The sequence below is a fragment of the Rhyacophila brunnea genome, unplaced genomic scaffold (assembly GCF_057557595.1).
Source record: "Rhyacophila brunnea isolate RB1 unplaced genomic scaffold, BYU_Rbru_1.0 scaffold_4, whole genome shotgun sequence".
NCBI lineage: Eukaryota > Metazoa > Arthropoda > Insecta > Trichoptera > Rhyacophilidae > Rhyacophila > Rhyacophila brunnea.
Window position 1 is genome coordinate 23,517,267 of NW_028233068.1, and position 22,484 is coordinate 23,539,750.

The 22,484-nt window shown below is 34.1% G+C and overlaps 1 protein-coding gene across 1 annotated transcript in view; it reads right to left on the bottom strand.

The window, feature by feature from the left end:
• The window catches only part of LOC147067113 (succinyl-CoA:acetate/propanoyl-CoA:succinate CoA transferase-like), a 49,564-nt gene extending 33,716 nt beyond the window's left edge, over positions 1 to 15,848 (bottom strand). Inside the window, exon 1 of the mRNA XM_085953787.1 lies at positions 15,533 to 15,848. Within this exon, the coding sequence (XP_085809913.1) occupies positions 15,533 to 15,728 (196 nt within the window). The 5' untranslated portion in view covers positions 15,729 to 15,848. The remainder of the gene's footprint in view (positions 1 to 15,532) is intronic.
• Positions 15,849 to 22,484: the final 6,636 nt, after the last annotated feature.

A 22,484-nucleotide genomic window follows, 5' to 3' on the forward strand; every position in this document is an offset into this window, starting at 1 on the left:
CAGTGTATTAGAAATCTACAAACATTACTTTAAAATTAAAAGTTTTTGGAAGGAAGAGAAAAAAAAATACATAATATAAAATATAGACTTGGATTCGACGGAATTTTCAATTAAATGGCGAACGGAGTATGGATTTTTTTTTGCAGGAAGACCTAAAAAAAACCTGTCGCCGTGTTTACAGAAAATTTATGTGTTGCTGGAAAAACTGAAAAAAAAATCTTGTTGATTCTGGACTGATTTTTTTTCGGTTGAGCTAAACCAAACTTAAATACCCTAATCTGCGTCTACTGTCTTCCACAATATGTACTATTATTGATATCTGTAAACTAAATTCGATGATATTACGGAGTTAAATCTTTGTTAGTTTTTTTTTTAAATACCATTTTATTAGAACATAATTGTGAATATTAGAGTGGTACCCTGATATGGTCACAGATGTTTTGTTTTAGTTACACTGTCGTTTTTGTTTACTTAATTATATGCATAATGCATTCCTTATTTATATGGACATTAAACACCCGACAGGTCGGTAGGTAATCAAAACGCAATACAATTAATAATAGAACATGATGTAGAACAGTCAATATGCCACGGAATAAAGATTATGAGTTTTGGGCACGCGATTCGTTCTACTAATATCGCAACACGTAGGCAAGAAATATAAATAACCGCAATCGCCAACGGTAACTGGTTATTTGCATTGACCTCTGAAAAGCGAATTTTGATAGCAGTAAAGAAGAGTAATATTTTCGATCAGTGTTGGGCAAGTTTTCACTTTGTGGCCTGAATGACATTCTATCAAAAATTACTCCGGAAACTTCTCACAAAATTCTTCCGAAAATTAGTTATTTTATCAGTTAAAACTTAAAATCTCGATTAATAAATATAAAAACACAAATAAATCACTGAACAGACCATACGATTTTATTAAAATTATAGATGGATATTGATTGCATGGAATCGAAGTGAAAATTAAATAACTAATAATTATTGGAGTATGTAATGTGGTGGATTTGTGGTCTGAGATCGCCCCGGTTTTTTTTTAATTATTCATATAATAGGTACATTTCAAAAAATCAAAACAATGTGTTGATATTAAAATTAATATCACTGGTATTGTCGAACATTGGACAACTCGGTGGGCGATACAACTGTAATAAACACAATATGACAGGCATTATTATGATTATTATGCTTATGATCACGATCACATTCATCAGTGATTCGTCAATTTAATGTGTTATCGACTGATATATTTTGAATTTATACCTACACAATTTTCAATAAACATATTCAGCAAAAAAGATGCGTTTGCAACTAAATGGCCTACAAGAATTAACTTCCTTGTCCGACCAGGCCAATCCACCCCTAATCAAGAATATTATGTCCCTCAGCTGCGACGTAAGAAAAATGTAGAATTTCCATATTCTTATATAATATTATGTAAGAACCTACTTAAGTATGTATTTTATTTATGAATCAGTCAAAAAAAATTTATAGCTTGAATAAACATGAATGAGATGCAGTATTAATGACATGATCGTCGATTTAAAAGAATATTAAAATTAAAGTGAAATCACAGATCTCCCCCAATGATGTCCCAATGCAAAAACATCTCTCACAATCCACCAGATTTTTGGCGACAATCCAAATGATATTGAAAGCACGGTTTGCTAATTTCACGATAGAATTCAAATGATTTTCATACAATGAAGGTTTGCATTGCCCGCTAAAGGCGAGTCTTGATCTGATCTGAGATAAGCTTCTGTATATATTATTTTTACCTTTTAGTACATACACTTATTCGGTAGTAAAATTACCAAGAACAATATTGCTTATTTATTATTATGTATTCGCTTGGTCAATTTGGGTTTCTATCTGCATTGAGAAATAAACTCGATGTGAAATTTAATTGCCATATAAGACGAAGTACAGAACAAAGTTTGATCAATTTATTAGATGCGTTTTTTTTCTGTGATATTTATTTATCCTACGATCAAAATGCACAGGTAAAATCTGTTTCTAAAACTCCCCAGTTTTTTTAGTCGCTAATTACTTAATTGCTAATATAATGAATATTATATAGTTATTTTATTAATATTAAGTCAACCAATCATTTTTTATCACGCAAATTGGAAATATTTAACTACAACGAATGAAGGCATGAGTAATGGTACCTAATTATTGTTATAAAATATTATTAGATATAAGATGTAAATCAACATAATTATATAATATGATATACCTAATTTAAGTCAATAACTGACAAAATTCCCACAATAATATGTTATACATTATGCTTATACCTATTGTTAATATAGTAAGGGATGTTTTTATATCAATAAATAAGGAATACATTTTAGATTAAGTACTGATTACAGATTAGATTTATTGTGTAGTTATAAGAACCAACCATGTTCCAACAATGTTGTGGGAAGTAATAATAGTAATAGAAGTAGTAATGATGTAGCATCATGGGGTCATTAGTTATGATGCTTTTGTGAAACATCTGTTGATTAAGGGACTCTTCCCTAATCCTTGTCCGTGTGAATATATCGCAAGTACAACAAATGTCTATTCAGTATCCAACATAATATAATACATATATTGAGCATCTAGCCAATATAACGTGACTCTCTTGTTTCAGTCGTCATACTGTTAAGTTATGTATGTTAAATACCTGATGATACAATTGTCTAATAAATGAATCCAATAAAGTATTTTAATAAGATAAAATCGTTAATTACTAATTTTTTACTAATTATAGCAGCCTGGTCAAACCGTGTCATAACAGTACCTATAGCTATAATAATTACCTACAGTATATAAGCTTCGTAACTTTTCACTTTTTACTCACTGATACGCCTCTGCCTGATTATCTTGCATGAAATTAGAACAATGATATTCGCTTGTATCAATATGTACGAGTAATAAATAAATAAAAATAAATAGAGCCCCAGTGTAAAGGTATGAAGCGTAATTTATACACTCTATCTAGGTACTTATTTTTAAAATAAAAATGCAACTTTAACTAATGTATCAAACTAATAAAATAATTCCATCCTTACTGTAATCGAAAATTAAATAAAAACAAAATGAAACGAATACGTCACGTATAATAAACTTTATTCACGGAATATGGCTCATTTTTTAATATGTACTTAAAGTGATAAGATAATATAACCGCATTTTTATGTCAACATTTTCAATATTATGTATAATATAATTAAGTAAAAAATCATGTTTCTGTGCAATGTTTTGCATGTTATTCACTGTCAACCATGCCCGACATACAAAAATATAATATGATTGTAATTTCATTGACATATATCTACTAAATTGAGCTTGAAAGTCTGATGAAATATTCAAAAAAATGTATTTGTATGATGCAAAGATATTATAGCTAGTAAAAACCTATGATGTTGAACTGAACCTATTGTATTTGGCTTCGAATCGATGCAATGCACTAATAATTTGAACCAGATATTTTTTGAACTCAGCGGATTTAACATTATGGTAATTTCTTAACCATGGTGCTCATAATTAATTTTCAGTCTGCCCTCCTAATAATTAAATTGTCATTATTATAGTGGAACCTCGGTTATACAAACTTCTTTTAAAACATTATTTTTTTGAAAATGTTGTATTAAAACGGTTTATTATGGAATTAAAATAGATTTGTGGTATTTTTTTTCGATTATCCGGATTAATCGTTGTCTGAATCATTTTCATCCCCAATTAGTCCGGTTAATCAAGTATGTGGAATACAAAGGTGCCTGAACTAAAAAGTTTAAAGCAATTGACCTATTTCTATAGTCACAATATGGTGACATTGAATTATTGTGATGGATTGACTGTGAGTTTGTCAAGATCATATAAATTAAAATACAGTCCCACCATACTTATTTTACAATATGCGGCAAAACCGAAATAATATGCGATTACATACTTATTTGCAATTAATTCCTAATGTAGGGTTTCCAGTTATTTTTTAGAAAATTCCGAGATATTTTTCCGAAACTAAATTAGTATTATATACACACCTATTATTATATACCCACGTATAATGTCCTCTAAAATAAAGGTTGAATAGCCACCATAATGAAAAATTATACATAAAGCCATAGCGTGATGGCTGAATAACATAATGGATAGTCAAGTATTATTTACCAGTGGCACAGAATAAATTATAGATGATACGTGTTCTACTAAGTATGTACCTTATAATTTTAAAGCATTTTAGCGTATTTACTAAATTCCCACTTAAGGTGATTGATCCCGTTTATTCGGTGTGTCCGTGAAAACGTGTATCGCATACATTTTGCCGCTATACGAATGAATGAATAGATAGATACCACAGAATATTAAAAAAAAAATACTCAAATGAATAACATAGGTTAGGTACAATGCATTAAGAATGCATTTTTGTTGAAGTACATAATTTATCGTAGGTAAAATAGAAACATATATATAATCACCAAAGCATAGCGCCCGGAATGCGATGGGTATGGTCAGGAGCGTAGCAAGGCGTTTTAGCGCCCGGGACAGCCACAAAAAATGCGCCACTTACGTAATACAAAACATATGGACAGTAAATTATTATAGTCAACAAGGACATTTGTTTTTATTATAACTTGGTCTTACGCTACGTACGTTCGCGTCAAGACAGCGAACAAATAGAATGCATCGCCTTAATTTGGCGATTAAAAAGTCATATAAAGTATACAAATTATTATTATGACCAATTTACTATGAAGGTTGACATTATTTGACAACTTATGAAACCGCAAAAAACGCAATATAAACACTTAAGATGGTATTATATTGGCCATCTCTCTTGACTACTGTGGGGCGTACGCCTCACTGGGGGGGCAGTTTGAATGTTTTGGGGGGCAAAAAGGTCATCTTGAAAATCATTTGAAGACGAGCATAGCACAAGGATGGCACTAATTTTCTTCCGAGTTGTACATGTAACGTAATATACATATTTACTTACGATAGTTAAATTAAATAACTACAAGATAAAAAGAACTTTTTATATACCACGTTTTTAAATTTTCTGTTGAATCATATAAACTTGACAATTCTATGTATTAATAAAAACTTTTTATTGTACTTGATAGAAATACTGAATAAATATCTATAGAATATTGAAATGTCATTTTGACATTTCATATTAATTTCCAAAGTAACGCATAATTTAGTTGCTAGGACCTCCTTAGAAACCAACAATAATAACTTTCCATACAAAACATAATTAACTGAAAACTAATTCAATTCTGCTTAAAAATGGCTAAAAGTATTAAAAGAATGCATTGTCGTCGTGTTCTGACATATTCTATAAGTTTCAAATGTCTAGCTAGTCGGGAAGTTACTTCAAAATCTTCAATCATCCAATACAAATCTTGGACAAACAAGAAAAAATGTATACTGGACACACAAGAAAAATCCTGTACCGGACAAACAAGAATACGAGCTAATAAAAACGTGGTAATAAAATAGCATGCCTATGTGCATTTTTTTATTTGGAGCAATTAATTATTTTTCAGAATTAGTTAGGTAACTACAATTTGCTACAACTACAAGGGGAGGGGGGGGGGGTTGAAGTGGGGCTTGGCAAAAATAAGGTTGGGAAACACGTAAACGTTACGTTAACCAGAGCTGGAAATAAGTACCAGAACCGAACCCTGAGACCCCTTAACAATTTTGGAACCGGAACCCTTGATTTCCAGGAACCCTGCACCAAAGAACTGGAGCACTTTAATGCCGGGGTTCCATTTTTTTTACAAATAGTTTAATTTTATTATCTTTGGTCATTGTTGCTCAAAAATATTAATTAACGTAATGTATAGAGATACCTACGTCATAATATAATATATAAGTACCCACTTAGTGGAGCCAATTTATTAATACTAGCAGAGCCAGCTGGCGGTCGCCAGTCTGTTTCGCTAGGTCTTGCAGACGGCTTGGCGTTGTTGGATATTGAGAAGTGTGCATAGACGGCGCCATAGTTTTCCCTTCGGGATGGATTTTCATTCCATTCATTTCACCTCAGACATTTTCTTTTCGTAATTTCCATGTGCTTTTCTCTTCCTGGCACTTTGCATTAAAATAAACTCAGTCAGAGCTCACTTTAAGCGTAGCAACGTAAGTCTTGGGCATCTTCTCACAGGACACTCCCAGTCCAAATGATTCAGATGCTTCACATCACCAATTGTAGGGTCCCGCGATACGCTCGATTAAGACCGAGTGTGGTGCGGGGCGGGTTTCGGTGGAGGGCGCTTAACTTCAAAAAAAGTTTAACATTTCGCTGATTTGTCAGCTTTACGATTTGTCGAGTCGTCACTGCCATTATAAATTTGGGGTCATATGCGTAGTCTATTCTGGAGTCTGGCCTTCACAATATCGTCTGACACCACTTCAGACTGATAGTCCTAGCAGAACAGCTGGCAATCGCCAATTGCTAACATTGACATTTTAATAGAATATACCTAATATGTTTATATATTGCAATCATTCATACTTATTTGTTTTCATTGAACCAAGAAAACATATTACATATGTTGTTGGTTAGTTTTTTATAATTCATTAAACCCTGCCTAACCAAACAACAGTAGTAAACAATATTATTCTATCTATTAAATATCCAAAATGATGTATGATTTGATGGCATAATTTTAAATATTTTATAGACAGATGCGTATTATGGCTTAGTTTACCCAGGGTTTAATTGAATTTTAAAAACTAACTAACACCATCTGTAAATTGTAGTCGTTTAGTCTGTACTATCTATGGTGGATCCACCCTACCTCCACACATCGCCACTACAGGATAGTCTAATTTTTCATACATTTAGAGTATTGCATTATAATACGTTTTATTTATTCAATGGGGAAGATCCCATTAGATTGAAAACATGTAAAAACTATTTCTCATAATGTCTTTTAAGCTACTCGTGATAACCACGGTGGCCACTCGGCTTAAGCGTTGGACTATCACGCCGTGGGTCCCTGGTTCGAATCCTGAGTCTGGCAAGTACACATATTGTTTTTCAAATTGTGTGTGAGTCAGGGTATAGACCTAATTGGTTGAGCAAGTGGCTGACATCCATTTCTCGTAAAAAACAAAATCTGGTAATACAAACATCTACTCTGTGGAGGCTCATGTGATCCTATTAAGATCGGACATGGTCGGAAATCGGGATTACCACCCTGAAGGGGTGTGTCCATATGCTTTGCTTCGAAGCAAAAATGGTATTATATTTTAAAATTCGTAAGTACTTAATATAATACTAATGAATAAATTCCAACATGCTAAATTTATTATTTAACAAATTATCTGGGTGGGGAAATAAAAAAAATATAATTTTTATCATTAAAAAAAATGGAAAAAATAGCAGGTACTTTTATTAAATTGCTTATTATATTACTTTATTATATTACTTATTGTACCTAAATTGACTATTTGACTATAAGTATATTATATTTCACTTAGAAGTGATCAAAGATAAAATGCAAACAACATGCATAATGTCATTATTAAAAGAAACATTATTGCAATTTAATTTTTATTGAGTATTAATAGTTATATTAATGATAGGAAGAAGGAAGGTTACTGTAATTTTATATATAATTATTATTATAAAATATATAAATATCATTAATTTTTAATTACTTGTATTTCGTCACATGAATTTAATTTACCTACCTAAATGTAAAAATAATGCAATTATTACTGAATCAGGATAGTATGTGATACTTACTATAATATTGAGAAGAACGTAATATATACCTATATAATGTAGTTTCTTATTTATTAAGTCTGACATTATTCAATTTATTGATAGCAGTATTAAAATGCTCCATGATTATTAATTAATAGAAAACTCATCTTACAATAAATATGTCTTGATTGAAATTGATTATTTAATATGCTAATAGAAATGTCACATTTTTCGATTATTTCTGCAAATTCTAAATTTGAATTCTGACACATCAAATGAACTTGTTATAGGCGAAAACAATTGACAGTCAATCTTCTATTTCAGTTTGACAGATAATAAACAGTGTCGTCTTCTTAGATTATATTTTCGTAGTAATTAGTGAGGAAATATGTATTTATTTCTTGTTAAAACTAATAGTACGCCAATGTGCCTCTTACAGATTTGAATAGTTTTGTGGAATATTAATTGTGATTTGTGAAATATCGTTATATAGACAGTATCAAGAGACATTTTAATCAATTTGCGATATATGGACAGCAAGATGCGAAAATGTATGGTGACGGATATAAAACGCGATTTAAAAATGATATTATATGTTATTGTGTCGAGTTTATTAAAATATTAAACGGAACAATTCTTCGTACATATAATAATAAATTCGCTGCCTAGGTAACGGAACAATTCTAAACTATAATATTGTACTGTATAATCGTCACAATTGTATAATCATACTGTGGCGTAAAGGCAGTGCTTTCGGCTGATAACCGAACAATCGTGGTTCGAATCCATTCGAGTGCGATTTTTTTCGTGCGAAAAAATAAATTATGTGTTACATGTCACACGCCAAAAATACACTCTGATCCATAGACTATAGATACATCCTCCGGATTTTCCAAACGCGCCTAAAGAAGTATAACTTCAAAAAGTTTTAAATTTATTAGGTGCCTATACTTATATCAACACATTCTACACTAAGTACTTAGATACAACCCCATCTTTCATACCCTACAATCTAACCCTGACCCCTTAAAATATAGTACTTAAGTGTATAAAACTATGGTTGCTCGACGGTACGGGTCACGATCCTCAGTCATGAGATCTCGACGAAGATATAAAAGAAGTAATGTTCTATTTACTTAAATATAGTTTTTTTTGTTCTTGGGGGGGGTCCGGACCCAAGAACCCTCCTCCCCCCAACACCCCCTTGGTTTTATTAGTTTATTGAACTGGCGTTCACGTGATCGTGATAGAGCTCCATTATATATTAATGATGGTCGATTTATTTCTTTATTACGAGAGCCTGACTGTGTCAAAAAAATTTTGATGAAAAACATCTGTTTGAATAACACAATAATGCGCCATTTAAAGTACCGATTTATTTAACCAATTGGCATGTGGGTACTAAATTCTGGTATAAAAATGTGTGAAGTGAATTAATAAGAAAATAGTAGGTATTACATTGGTATATTATCGTCTACATTCGGTTTGCATTATCTATTATGACGTAGTATTAGTTGATTTCGCATTGTTTCGCGATTTGTTTTTTTAGAATTTTTGTTTTCTTATCTACACGTCTTATTGGTAGTACCGACATGTGTAGATAATTTATATTATAGTAGTAAGTATGTACCTATACTTTTAGTATTATGCTGATATAGTTGCAATATTATGAGTATTATATTTTTAATGCTAGATTTGCGCATCGGGGTCAAAGTCATCTAGTAGTAACTTACGTATGCAAATGGGGCAAATATGTACCTAGATACTAAGTATTGCCAATTATAATCCCGGACGTAGTCGTCAATCACGGAATTGGCATTCAGTCTCAGGAACCCGGAATCGGACAATATACCTAAGTTAAATTTTGTTTTTTATTTAAGGTTTTTTGGAGGTTTTATTGTAAAATTTCTAGATATCTGCAATAGGTACATATTTTGATTTTAAAAATATATTTTTCATTTGGTGATACTTTTACACAAGACAGATACATATTTGTTGCTTAGTAATTTCCTAGTAGGTATTTTATTTATAAAGTTTCTATCACGGTCATGACATCACGAGAAATATAATATTATACAAGTATCATATTATGATATGACGCTTAGCTTTCATTTTTTTTTACAAAAACACTTCAAAATACAATCAACGAAAATATTAGGACAGGTTGAGGTTCTTTCATAACCATAGAAAATCAAATAAATTATATAAGTAATAATACTTTTCATTTTATCAAGTTCCTGCATTATTTTGTTAAATAATGATTCTTTCGATAACAAAATAAAATTCGTAAATTTCGACAAAAAACACTAAAAGTTGAAATCCCGAAATTAGACGTAGTTCAATCCCGAGATTGCTGACCCCAATATAGACGTTTACGCACTCTACATACGGCAAACCAAAAGTACTTAAAATTTTAATAGATTGATTGGCCAGTCAATTGAACATTTTTACAGTTGGTACCCACACTACAAAGTAGTGAGTGATGTGGTTATAAACATTGCAAAGGGTACACATATTATGCTGGTCACATCAAAAGTATTGCTGATACAAGAATTAAATAGTAATAGTTAATAAGAAAAAACCTTTTACCATCGTTTGTCATGTCATCAATATCAAGAGCGAGCCTATTCCAACGGTCACACAACTTAATATTTTAATTACTTAGACTTTCAGACGCTGTAAACTGAAATTATTCCAAATTCAAAGAGACACATTACAATCTATATTATTTTGTGATGTAACAAAGTGACCGAGGCCGCGGCACTAAATGGCGAGTTCCGATGGTAGTGCTAGTTATTGCGTAACTTTGAATACAATGTGGTAACGCAGTAAATGAAGATTTTCAATGGCACATTTCTTTCATATTAATTAAGTTTCGATGCCAAAGTCTCCATAACCATCAACCATTATAATATGTATTACGTATTCACTGATATTTCCTCAGAGCTATACAACCAGTGGCAGTTTTTTTCTGAAGCGCAAGAGACACTCATTTCGTCAAAAATCTTTAAGGGGGGACATGCTCGTCGAAGGTCAAAATTGAGTTTTTATTGTATATTCAAACCATGATCCTGGACACTCCTTAAACGTTGTAGATGATTTATTTATATAATTTTGAAGCCTTATTATCCTTTATAGTTATTTTAAACATTTGATGACTGTATGAAGTATTTTTGTTACATAAAATAGTATTCTTTTAAACCTCTCGCTCTAATGTTTTAGAATATAGTCATATTTCGGTACAGAACTGTGCAGTGGTGTTAAGATTTTTTACATTTATTAATTTTTAAACGCATTTATAAAACCATTAGTATAATTTATTACGAGATAATTTTTGTAAATTATTCACGATAAAAAAATATTTTGATAATCTCTGTGATCCCAAATTTGACAAGAATTAGGCATTTTATTATTCAAAAAATCGGCAAGATTAACACATTTGAAGATGAATCTAAAGATACTTATTATAAGCTATATCTTTGATCATTCAAGTGTGATAAAAATCTTATGAATAATGATTGCTTTATAATAATTATTGACCTAAGAATAAGGTAGTGTTTTTTTGAAATACGCCATTTCTTTTGTCATTCCCTAGTGGTTAAGCTACAACATACGGCCGTAGCCATAAAATGACAAACTATAATTAAAGTAGGGAGTAAAATTATGTTAACGCGCGTGTTTGAACATGTACCTAACCGAATTTTTTTTTATTTTTTTTTAAACGGTACATGTTCAAACACGCGCATCAATATCATTTTACTCCCTACTTCAATTATAGTTTGTCAATTTATGACTACGGCCGTATGTTGTAGCTTAACCACTAGGGAATGACAAAAGAAATGGCTTATTTCAAAAAAACACTACCTTATTCTTAGGTCAATAATTATTATAAAGCAATCATTATTCATAAGATGTTTATCACACTTGAATGGTCAAAGACATAGCTTATAATAAATATCTTTAGAATTGTCTTGAAATGTGTTAATCTTGCCGATTTTTTGAATAATAAAATGCCTAATTCTTGTCAAATTTGGGATCACAGAGATTATCAATATAATTTTTTATCGTGAGTAATTTACAAAAATAATCTCGTAATAAATTATGCTAATGGTTTTATAAATGCGTTTAAAAATTAATAAATGTAAAAAATCTTAACACCACTGCACAGTTATGTACCGAAATATGACTATATTCTAAAACATTAGAGCGAGAGGTTTAAAAGAATACTATTTTATGTAACAAAAATACTTCATGCAGTCATCAAATGTTTAAAATAACTATAAAGGATAATAAGGCTTCAAAATTATATAAATAGATCATCTACAACGTTTAAGGAGTGTCCAGGATCATGGTTTGAATATACAATAAAAACTCAATTTTGACCTTCGACGAGCATGTACCCCCTTAACGGATTCGTATTTTCTATAATCTGAGGCATTCTAGTATAAAAATCCTTCTAGGCTACACTACTTATAATATCACTATAAATAACACCACTACTACTATTGCGTGATGCGCTACTACAAAATGGTGACTTATTCTTGGTGTAATCGGTGGACGTGGCCTTGGCGCAAGCTAAGCTACGCATGTGGGCCTCCATGCCTGTCATAAAATACACAAGGATGATACATGAAACATAGTTATACACATAGGTTGTCATCGAGAAATAATCAGAAAGGGCAAATTTCTAATCTCGAGAAATCATTAATGAGATTCTTAAGAAATCGAGAATTTGTCACTGGGCTTAACGGCCCACATACCCAACGTAGGTCAAAATGGAGTTTTGTGGTATTTTCAAAGCATTAGCCTTAACATTCCTTAAACGTTGTAGATAATCCATTTATATAATTTTGTAGCCTTATTATACTTTATATTTATTTTAAACATTTGATGACTGCATAAAAGTATTTTTATTACATAAAATAGTATTCTTTTAAACCTCTCGATCTAATGTTTTAGAATATAGTCATATTTCAGTATACATGTGCAGTGGTGTTGAGATTTTTTAGATGTATTAATTTTTAAACGCATTTATAAATCTATTAGTAAAATTAATGTTAACATCATTCAAAAAAATACTACCTTATTCTTAGGTCAATAATTATTATAAAACAATCATTATTCGTAGGATGTTTTATCACATTTGAATGGTCAAAGATATAGCTTATAATCAGTATATTTAGAATTATCTTCAAATGTGGTAATCTTGCCCATTTTTTGAATAATAAAATGCCTAAATCTTGTAAAATTTGGGATCACAGAGATTATAAATATATTTTTTTATCGTAAATATTTCACTATAATAATGTCAACATAAATTTTACTTATGGTTTTATAAATGCGTTTAAAACTTAATAAATCTAAAAAATCTTAACACCACTGCACATGGATGTACTGAAATATGACTATATTCTAAAAGATTAGATCGAGAGGTTTAAAAGAATACTATTTTATGTAATAAAAATACTGTATGCAGTTATCAAATGTTTAAAATAAATATAAAGGATAATAAGGCTTCAAAATTATATAAATAGATTATCTACAACGTTTGAGGAATGTTCAGGCTAATGCTTTGAAAATACCATAAAAACTCCATTTTGACCTTCGTTGGGCATGTGAGCCCTTAACTAGACTGCAACCGGATTTATTTTTTAATTGAATGGAATTTATCAAGATTTGATTTCTCGATAAAAAAGGGCTCGAACCTTAGACTATAGATACATCGCTCGAACGGAATTTCCTGAGTTTGTCGGTAATAATGTCGATTTCTCGAAAAAACAAAATATTGATTTCGAGAAATCTCAAACCTCGAAAATGAAAAAAGCCGAGAAATCACAAGCTCTAGTTATACATAAGTAGGTACATACGCCATACAGTTTACCCAAATACATTGAGTGTAATAAAAGAAAAAAACATTTTTTCCTCCATCTACAATTCTACATTAATTAAAAGGCCACTTTCCAAGCTTCTTTGCACTGACATATTATTCTCCAAGTCCACCCATTAAATTTATGAGTAGCAGGGTGCTATCAATCCCCTAATCATTATTAACTAGAACTGAGGTGTGCTGACATGATTTTTGACACCTACTTACTGACTTACCGCCGGGTTAACCTACAAGCAAATAATGACTGAGAGCCACTAGGTTTGCGACTTGATGATGAGTGATGAGTTGACATATTAGGTACCTATAAAATAATATGTAGTAACTAAGTAGTGAACAAAAATGGAATGGGAGCTTTGAAAATCATTGTCGTGAACCTACTCAAGATAACAATGTAAATTAAATGACCATCTTGCCGTCTATGAAGTACCTAGTTTCGTAATACGCGTAGATATCTGGTTCCCAGAAAATATAGTGTAAAAAAGGTGTCGTCGGATTAATCGAATAAGGCAATATGCTTTATTGTAAAAGGCAAAATAAGTCATAATGATAAAATCTTGTTTTTTTTTTATTAGATATACCTATACCTATGGGGCCACCAAAGTTCCAAGTGTTTGACCCCTTTGAGGGTATTAATGTGGCCCTGGACTTACCTACTTACTACTGTCATTGTTTTTTATGATGTCCAATCTCACAATGTAGGTACTATAGGTACCTAATGTTAACTATATTGTAAATTTATTGTAATGAAACATATTGTTATAGTTTTGTGCCGATCAATGCCCATAAACTATAAATGATAAATTTAATAAACGGACGCCTCTGAATATAATTTTTATGTAAACTTAAATATCTACAAAATTGAGAGCTGTCAATAATATTATTATAATATACCTGTGTTCTGCTGATAATCTATTTTGAAGCCACATCTTAGAGGCAAAATTATATTACCTATTTTATAATACTTCATAATATTCACAATAACGTATTTGACTAACTCATTTAAACTAACAACCAGGACTCGAAATGAACCGGAGCGCCGTCCTGTGAAATCGGTAAAATTATCGCTCCGTCTCGCGGAAAAATAATTTGACCGTCTGAGCTAGACAGGCCATAATATAAATAATAGAAAATCTAACACGCTTATTTTTATGACTCACACATACAATTTGATATCTTGAGAAAACTATCGAGCGCTCCGGTTCGTAAACTTTTCCATTTCGAGCACTGCCAATAACTATAGTAGGTATGTAAATTGTAAAGTTTAATATTTCGAAAACAATAAAAAATCTGTGCTATAGGCATTACATACAATAATTTCATTAAATAAAACGTGCGTTGGCTAATTTGACTGATTTAATATTATGCAAATAGGTATAAGCCGCGTTGACACGGTCCAAGTACCATCCAAGTACACTTGGATCGAGTGCCATCCAAGTGACAGCTTCATACTATTTATTCCTATCCAAGTGCACTCGTATGAGACATCTTTATACTTATTATTCCTATCCAAGCTACTTGGACCGCGTCCTACTCATCCAATTTAACTTGGATAGGAATAAATAGTATGGAGCTGTCACTTGGATGAGATATCTTCATACTAATTATTCCTATCCAAGTCTACTTGGATCGTACTTGGACCGTGTCAACGCGGCTATAAAGGCGATGACGGCCAAGAGAATAATAACATTGTGTTTATTTATACCTAGGTACTTATATGTATTCAATATTTTTGAAAAATAAAGAAGTGTTTTTTTTCTGTACATAATAAACAAAAATAAGCATTTTTTCGAGTTTCGACATAATGTGACTTTTATATGTGATAATAAACACGGATGGGTATTGAAAAAAGGGGGAAAAAACATTAATATTATAGGACCTAACACACGATTAATAAATATAAAAAACTAGACTGAACGACATACCAGATTTCAGACATTTCTTAAAGGCCTCTTCAGCAGTTACCCACTCTGGTTCCCTGTCAAGAGGTTGGGAAGGTTCGTTTGTGTATGTAAAATAATTTCTATTATATTTTACGCCATTATTCACATATGAGCACGCTCCTAGCTGATTCAAAACAGCACTGGAAATGCGGGGTAATCTATTGACCACTGCAGACATTTTTATGGAAAGAACTAAGGATCGCTGCTGTAAAAATAATTAATTTTTAATGTTTTTTCATCGAACGGAGCGCCAAACAAAAATGACGTGACCTCACACCGCGTTCAAAAATGTGTAATGAAAAAATTATTTGGGGTTGCCATTGTCAATGTCAACTTACTGTCAAAGTATCCATGACGAAAATATAAGTTTTCCACAAAGAGGTTGGATGGGCTCTTTATAGTTCGCGAGTGTGTCAAACTTCACACAAGTTCTAGCTATTTTACGAAGACGTAATAAAAGGATAATATTGTTTCAGAATGATGTTACTTTTGTTTCGTGTGCCCATTATTATAATGTAAAATACCACAATGTTTAGCGTTATTGAATATTACAATGTAATAAGAAGCTAAAAGAATGTTAGTTGTAGTTAAAAAATGAATGGAGTTTTACCTACCAATAAAACTCTTATTATTCATGTTGACTTTGAAGTCCTTGAGATAGGGTTTGCTCTTTCTTCTTTGCGTGAGGTTATATTCTACTAATTTATTTTCCCTTTTCTTATCGTTGGTCATTCCTCCGTTTTTATTTACGGGTCATACCCGCGCGTCTATTTTTATGTATGGAGTTTGGGATCCCTTTGTCTTCATTATGATATGACTCAAGGAACCAGGTAGAAGTTACCTGGACTTCAAAGTTAACATGAATAATAAGAATTTTATTGGTAGGTAAAACTCCTTTCATTATTCGAATTTGACTTTAAAGTCCTTGAGATATCTGTTTGTTATCACCTGGTGTTGGGTATGCCAAATTCCTGTATGTGACAATGATTCATTGATGAGGTATAGACCATCGTGACTTTCCATGTATATGGTCGAATAGAGAAGTTAATGGGTTCTTTTCCCCTTCTGATGGTGGTGTGTCCATCGTTCTCTGGTAGTTGTCGTGAAATGTCGACTCACTACGCCAGTTACCTCTCTTTAAGATATCATCTATTAGGTATATTTACAGTTTAAGAAAGCCACCACTGAGCGGACACTGCCTGGTGGTTCTTGTGCCCCTGCTTCCAACAGTACTGACATTATCCAATTCCCTATAGGTAACTGTCCTGGTGGCTGGTTTTGGTGATCCTCTTTAAGATATAAATAATTCCGAAATATCCCCACCTTCCCCTCTCCATGGGTTTGACATGCAGACGAGTTTCCGTAACCAGAATACTGGGTCGATGTTTTGACACGTGGAAGCGCTTAGTTTCCATTCCGATTGACGATGCTTGGCGGTATCTGTATTTGCGCCAAACATTCACCATACAATTATGTGGTCACTTTTTTCCACTAATCCATTGTCTACTATTACTGAGTAGTGTGAGGTCATGAACCCTTCGTCCCGATGCGAGAAGCAGCCGAGTAGGTAGCTGTCCTACGAGAGGTTTCGAATAGGTTGTACTCCACCGGTGTTGTTTTCCTAAGATGATCTACCACTCGTCCTGGATCCCAAACCGGTGGTTTGACGGATTTCGTTTTATGTACCGAAATTGCCTGTAACATATTATGTTGTACTACCACGTTGATGCTGATATTTACAATGATAATCGGTTTGCAAAATGTGGCTATGGCTGACTTATGCACCAGGATGGTGTTGTAAGACAAACCCTCCATGTTGTGCATGTAGCCTAGGTATCTGGCCAATGCCATTGGTTGAGGGCCATTATGATCCATTAGGTTCATGTTACCCATGTCATTGTCTTCCATTTGTTCCAAGCTGGTTTGTAAGTTTTTAGAGTCGAAGACCGCCATCTGGAAGTAAGGAGTGCCCTTTCTTCCACCATTCAATTTGATGTTATTTCCACCTCACCCGAAATTATCCATAGTTAAAGGGACAGGTCCTGGGTCCTTGGAGGTGGACGGTTGGTCTCCATACCTACGAGTGTCGTATGCAGTTGAGGCATTGTATAAGGAGGTACTATCGCCCTTTTTCGTAAGTCCACTCCCCAAAATCATTGTTTCCAGCTCGGTGCCACTAGTAAGTACTTCCCTTTTTCTGAGTTCAGGTGCGCTAGGACTCGTGAAAGTAAGTTTGGTGGGGGAAATATCCACACCAATCTGAAGTCCTACACAAGGCGTCGTGAAACAGCGCGCCACTGTCTGTGAGTTGTCTGCGGGAGAGATGATCTAAGTATTGTGCAGTAAACTTGATGTTGGCTCGACTGGTAAATATTAGTATCTGTCGGCATAGGTTTAGGAGGGTGACAGATTTTGTGCCGCCCTCGTTGTTGATGTATGCCACCAATGTTTTGATGTCTGTCTGCAGATGCAGATCTGATCCTATGATTGATTGTACCTGAGATTGAATTGCAAACATTTCCTTCTTGTTGGAATGCCATGCCATGCTAACTGGTCTTGTTCCCACGTACCTGATAGGTGGTGTTCATTCAGTTGGGCTCCCTAGCCAGTGTCAGCTGCGTCTGTCGTCAGGAAGTGATTGATGTGTGTCAACTCTGAGAAGCCTATCACCTGGAGCCACCACATGATGTCCTGTTAGGCCTGTGGTGGGATTGTCGTCTATTGGCGAGAATGGGACCTCGACAATATTGATGACTGGAGCTTTGTTGCCTTCGGCAATGCAACCTTCCTCGTGGAGGTAGGATGCGAAGTTAAGTCGCCCCAGAAGGGATTGAACATGTGCCTGCCTGAGAGACCAACTGCCTTTTTGTACCTGCAGTGTGTCAAATCTTAGGATCCTATCGCCTAGGGCCACTACGTGATGTCCTGTTGGGCCTGTGGTGGGATTGTCATCAATTAGCGAGGATGGGACCTCGGCCATATTAATGACTGGAGCGTTGTAGCCATCGGCAATACAACCTCCCTCGTGGAGGTAGGATGCGAAGTTAAGTCGCCCCAGAAGGGGTTGAACATGTGCCTGATTGAGGGACCAACTGCCTTTTTGTACCTGCGTTGTCGTCGCTATAGGATTTGTTTCCCGAATATCCATTTTTGTCGAAATCGACATTTTAATGCAGTTCAATTTCTTTTATCGAACTCTACCGAAATCATTTATAAAAACGATATATTTTTATCTAGGAACAGAGATATTTTTTTAAAAAACCCGAATACGCCATGTTAAGTTACAATTACTCCGTGGTGTTCTCCCGAATATCCAACTATTCGTACCTGAATATCCAAGTTAATTTTGGTCGAAATATATCTCTGGCTGAGTGTTTATTTCCCGAATATGACTTTAGCCAATCAAACCGCGCTCACGCCGTGCATCTCGCTCCCACATTCACGCTGTCTAGCTCTAAAACAATCACGCCCACTTTCATATGTTTCGGCCGTCCGGAGACTTCTTTCAAATTTCGTCTTATTGATATTGTTTTTAACGTTACTATTGTTTTAACAGTGAATTCATCAAATTTGAAGAGATCATTCATAGCTGATACATCACCAGTTCGCCCTGAACTTACAGTAGTGGAAGTGACTATTTTAACCTAAATAACTGCATTTTGTTTTGATAAATGACACAAAATCCCAACGGTTATATGAATTCTACAGTATGACCCGGCAACTACTATGACGTAAAAAATAATTATTATTTCAAATTATTATTAACCAAACATTGTTTGTCTTTATTTTACTTTTAATCTAGGTATTTCTATGAAAATAAAGGCGATGCTATTATTTATTTTTGAATGCGCTGATAGTTAATTTAATTTAATATGTATGTTAGTAACTATTTATTTGTTGGATATTATATACTAAGGATATTGGTACCTACCTAATATTAGCAGCTAATGGTAATTAATTTATACATGCTATTATTTTGTGTTGTTATTCCTTACAATAGTAAATATATAATATTTATTTGGTGGTTTGTAATAAGTTTAATTGTCAATTATAGAAATATATAGATATAATAATATACTTACAGATATATATAAATAGTTTTTTTTTTTTTTTGAAAAAGTATAAATATAAAATTGTTAGCAAGTACGAGTAAGTACCATCATAAAATATTGGAGAAATGACCGTGACGGCGGTTAATAATTGAAGTAGTAGATACCTTATAATATATTTTATCAGAAGTTATTAAAAAATATAAAATATAAAAAAATAGTTAATTACTTAAAAACTATTTTATTACTTAATCCGAAAAAAAACCGAAAAAGCGATTACCGCATATTATTATTACATACGAACTTGGGTAATTACGATCATTAAGTATTTAAATAGTAGAGGTAATTATTAACAATTATCGTGTAAATAAATATAACATTTGAGGCGCGTACTTTTTGACCACTCAGTAATCTGTGGGCCGTGCAGCAATACGCTACGGCTTTAAATCCCGAACGTCCATGTTTTGTCCCGAATATCCATTATTCTGAGAGAGCGCTAAAAATTTCCCGAATATCCACAGTGAATACTTGTAAATAAAACGCATTTTCTGTGCATTTAATGATTTATACCAGTATATTACTCTTGGAATCTATTCTTAGATAATTTTGCAATCATACAGTATTGAAAGAATGATCGATACATCTACTGATATTAAAATATACGACAATGAAATTTGTTTTTCGTCTCCTGTAAAATTGACATTTGGTCTATTCGGGAAAAAAATTCTATAGCGACGTTGTGTCAAATCTGAGGATCCTATCGCCTAGAGCCACCATATGATGTCCCGTTGGGCTTGTGGTGGGATTGTCATCGATTGGCGAGGATGGGACCTCAGCCATATTGATGACTGGAGCGTTGTAGCCGTCGGCAATGCAACCTTCCTCGTGGAGGTAGGATGTGAAGTTGAGTCGCCCCAGAAGGGATTGGATATGTGCCTGTCTGAGGGACCAACTGCCTTTTTGTACCTGAATTAGCAGAAGGTGACGGAGTGCTACACACTTCTCCGGCGACAGAATCCTCCGCTTGTTGTGTGTGTCCTACGTGATGTCCAGGGAACTTCATTGTTGGCTTGGGTTCAGACAGGATCTTTTAATATTTATTAACTACCCTAAAGACTGTAGGAAGGTTATTCTGTATTCCACCTGAACCGAGACTGTTTCTCGGATTGGTTGGCTACTAATAAGTCGTCTAGGTAAGTGAATATTCTCAGCCTTTCTTTAGTAGGAGTACGGCGACCCAATTGGTCAGGGATGCCAACATAATCGGAGCGGTTGGCAGCACGAACGGGAGACAGGTGAATTGTAGGTGCTCCCCTTGGTAGGCTAGTCGAACGAATCGACGATGTTGAGAAGCCATTGGTACCTAGAGGTACGCCTGGCTTAGATCTATTATTACTAGCCAGTCTTCTGTTTGTAAGACGGCTGGAACCTCGTAATGGTGAATTATTAGTTTGAATGGCTTTGGCTGTAGGAACGCATTCATACTCTTTCGGTTGAAAACAGGGCATAGGTCCCCGTCTTCTTTCTTGATCAGAAACAGGGTTGAGAGAAAAACTGGGGGTTTGACCCGCTTCTTCTAGAACCCCTAAGTTCTTTAAGTCCTCGATCTCGAGAGTGACCTCTGCTGATTGTTGCGTTTGAAATTCTTTCCGTACAAGTAAAGAAGGACTTACCAATGGTGGTATCCGCACAAAAGGTATGCGGGCTACGGCTATTATTTTTACCAATGTTGGGGGGGGGGGGGGTACACTACGCCATTCAGACTCCCCGAAAGTCTCTTAGGCGGCCCCCAATGTTATTGGTCGTCCAGATGCGGTCACCTTCGCTTAGAGTACGGATCCCTGGTGGAGCCCGTACCTCCGATGAAGAACTCCCTTCCCATAGGACGTCACCCCTTGGGAGTACCCTGGCCATAATGTGAGTTCGAGGGCCTTCTAGGACTCTCAGCTCGGAGGAATCCTTGATAGTGCCTCCCGAGTGAAGGTATCCTTCCGGTAAGGATCTGAGTCATGTTCTCGCAAATTTTATTATGCGTTGTCCCCAAAACCCTCTTCGATTTTTTGGTACAGGCTCATCGCTGTTATGATGTTTTGAGGATTGGTTGCCCAATCCACTACCCCTTGCATACCCTTTCAGAAGCTGTCCCGTTGGGAAATCATCGCATTCTGTTGGGCCGCGATGGTCCTCTCCGTCAGATGGTTAGCTGATGACGAGTGGTCGCACCGACGCAACTTGTCATTTGGACCTAACTCTACGACCGTAGGGGCCGCCAAGAATTGTTTTTTGGGCGTTGTGCCACTCCTTGCCGGTCCCCCTGCTGAAATAAGGTGCGTAACGAGGATACCTCAAACATCAGCATCTTAATCGACGCTTGTACGTTGAACTTTTCCTCCTGTAACAGTTCTGCTTCGCCGTCTGGTGTCCATTGCTTTTAGAATATCCTCCTCACGGTCATTCAGATGTTGCGCCATAATCACTGATCACTTAACACTCACTTAACTATCACTTAACGTTCGTCCAAGATAATTTTTTAAAAGTTAGAATGAATTGTCAGACGTAAAATGTAAACAATAAGAAAGTTAAATCCTTAATGAAGACAAAGGGATCCCAAACTCCATACATAAAAAATAGACGCGCGGGTATGACCAGTAAATAAAACCGGAGGAATGACAAACGACAAGAAAAAGGAAAATAAATTAGTAGAATATAACCTCACGCGAAGAAGAAAGAGCAAATCTCAAGGACTTCAAAGTCAAATTCGAATAATATATATTTCTCGCCAAGCAATAAGCAATTTAAGTAACTAGGTACCTACCTACCTACCCAGCAGCACTGAACTCATCACGTCTCATTATCAAAATATTTGTTTTCATAATATTATTAAT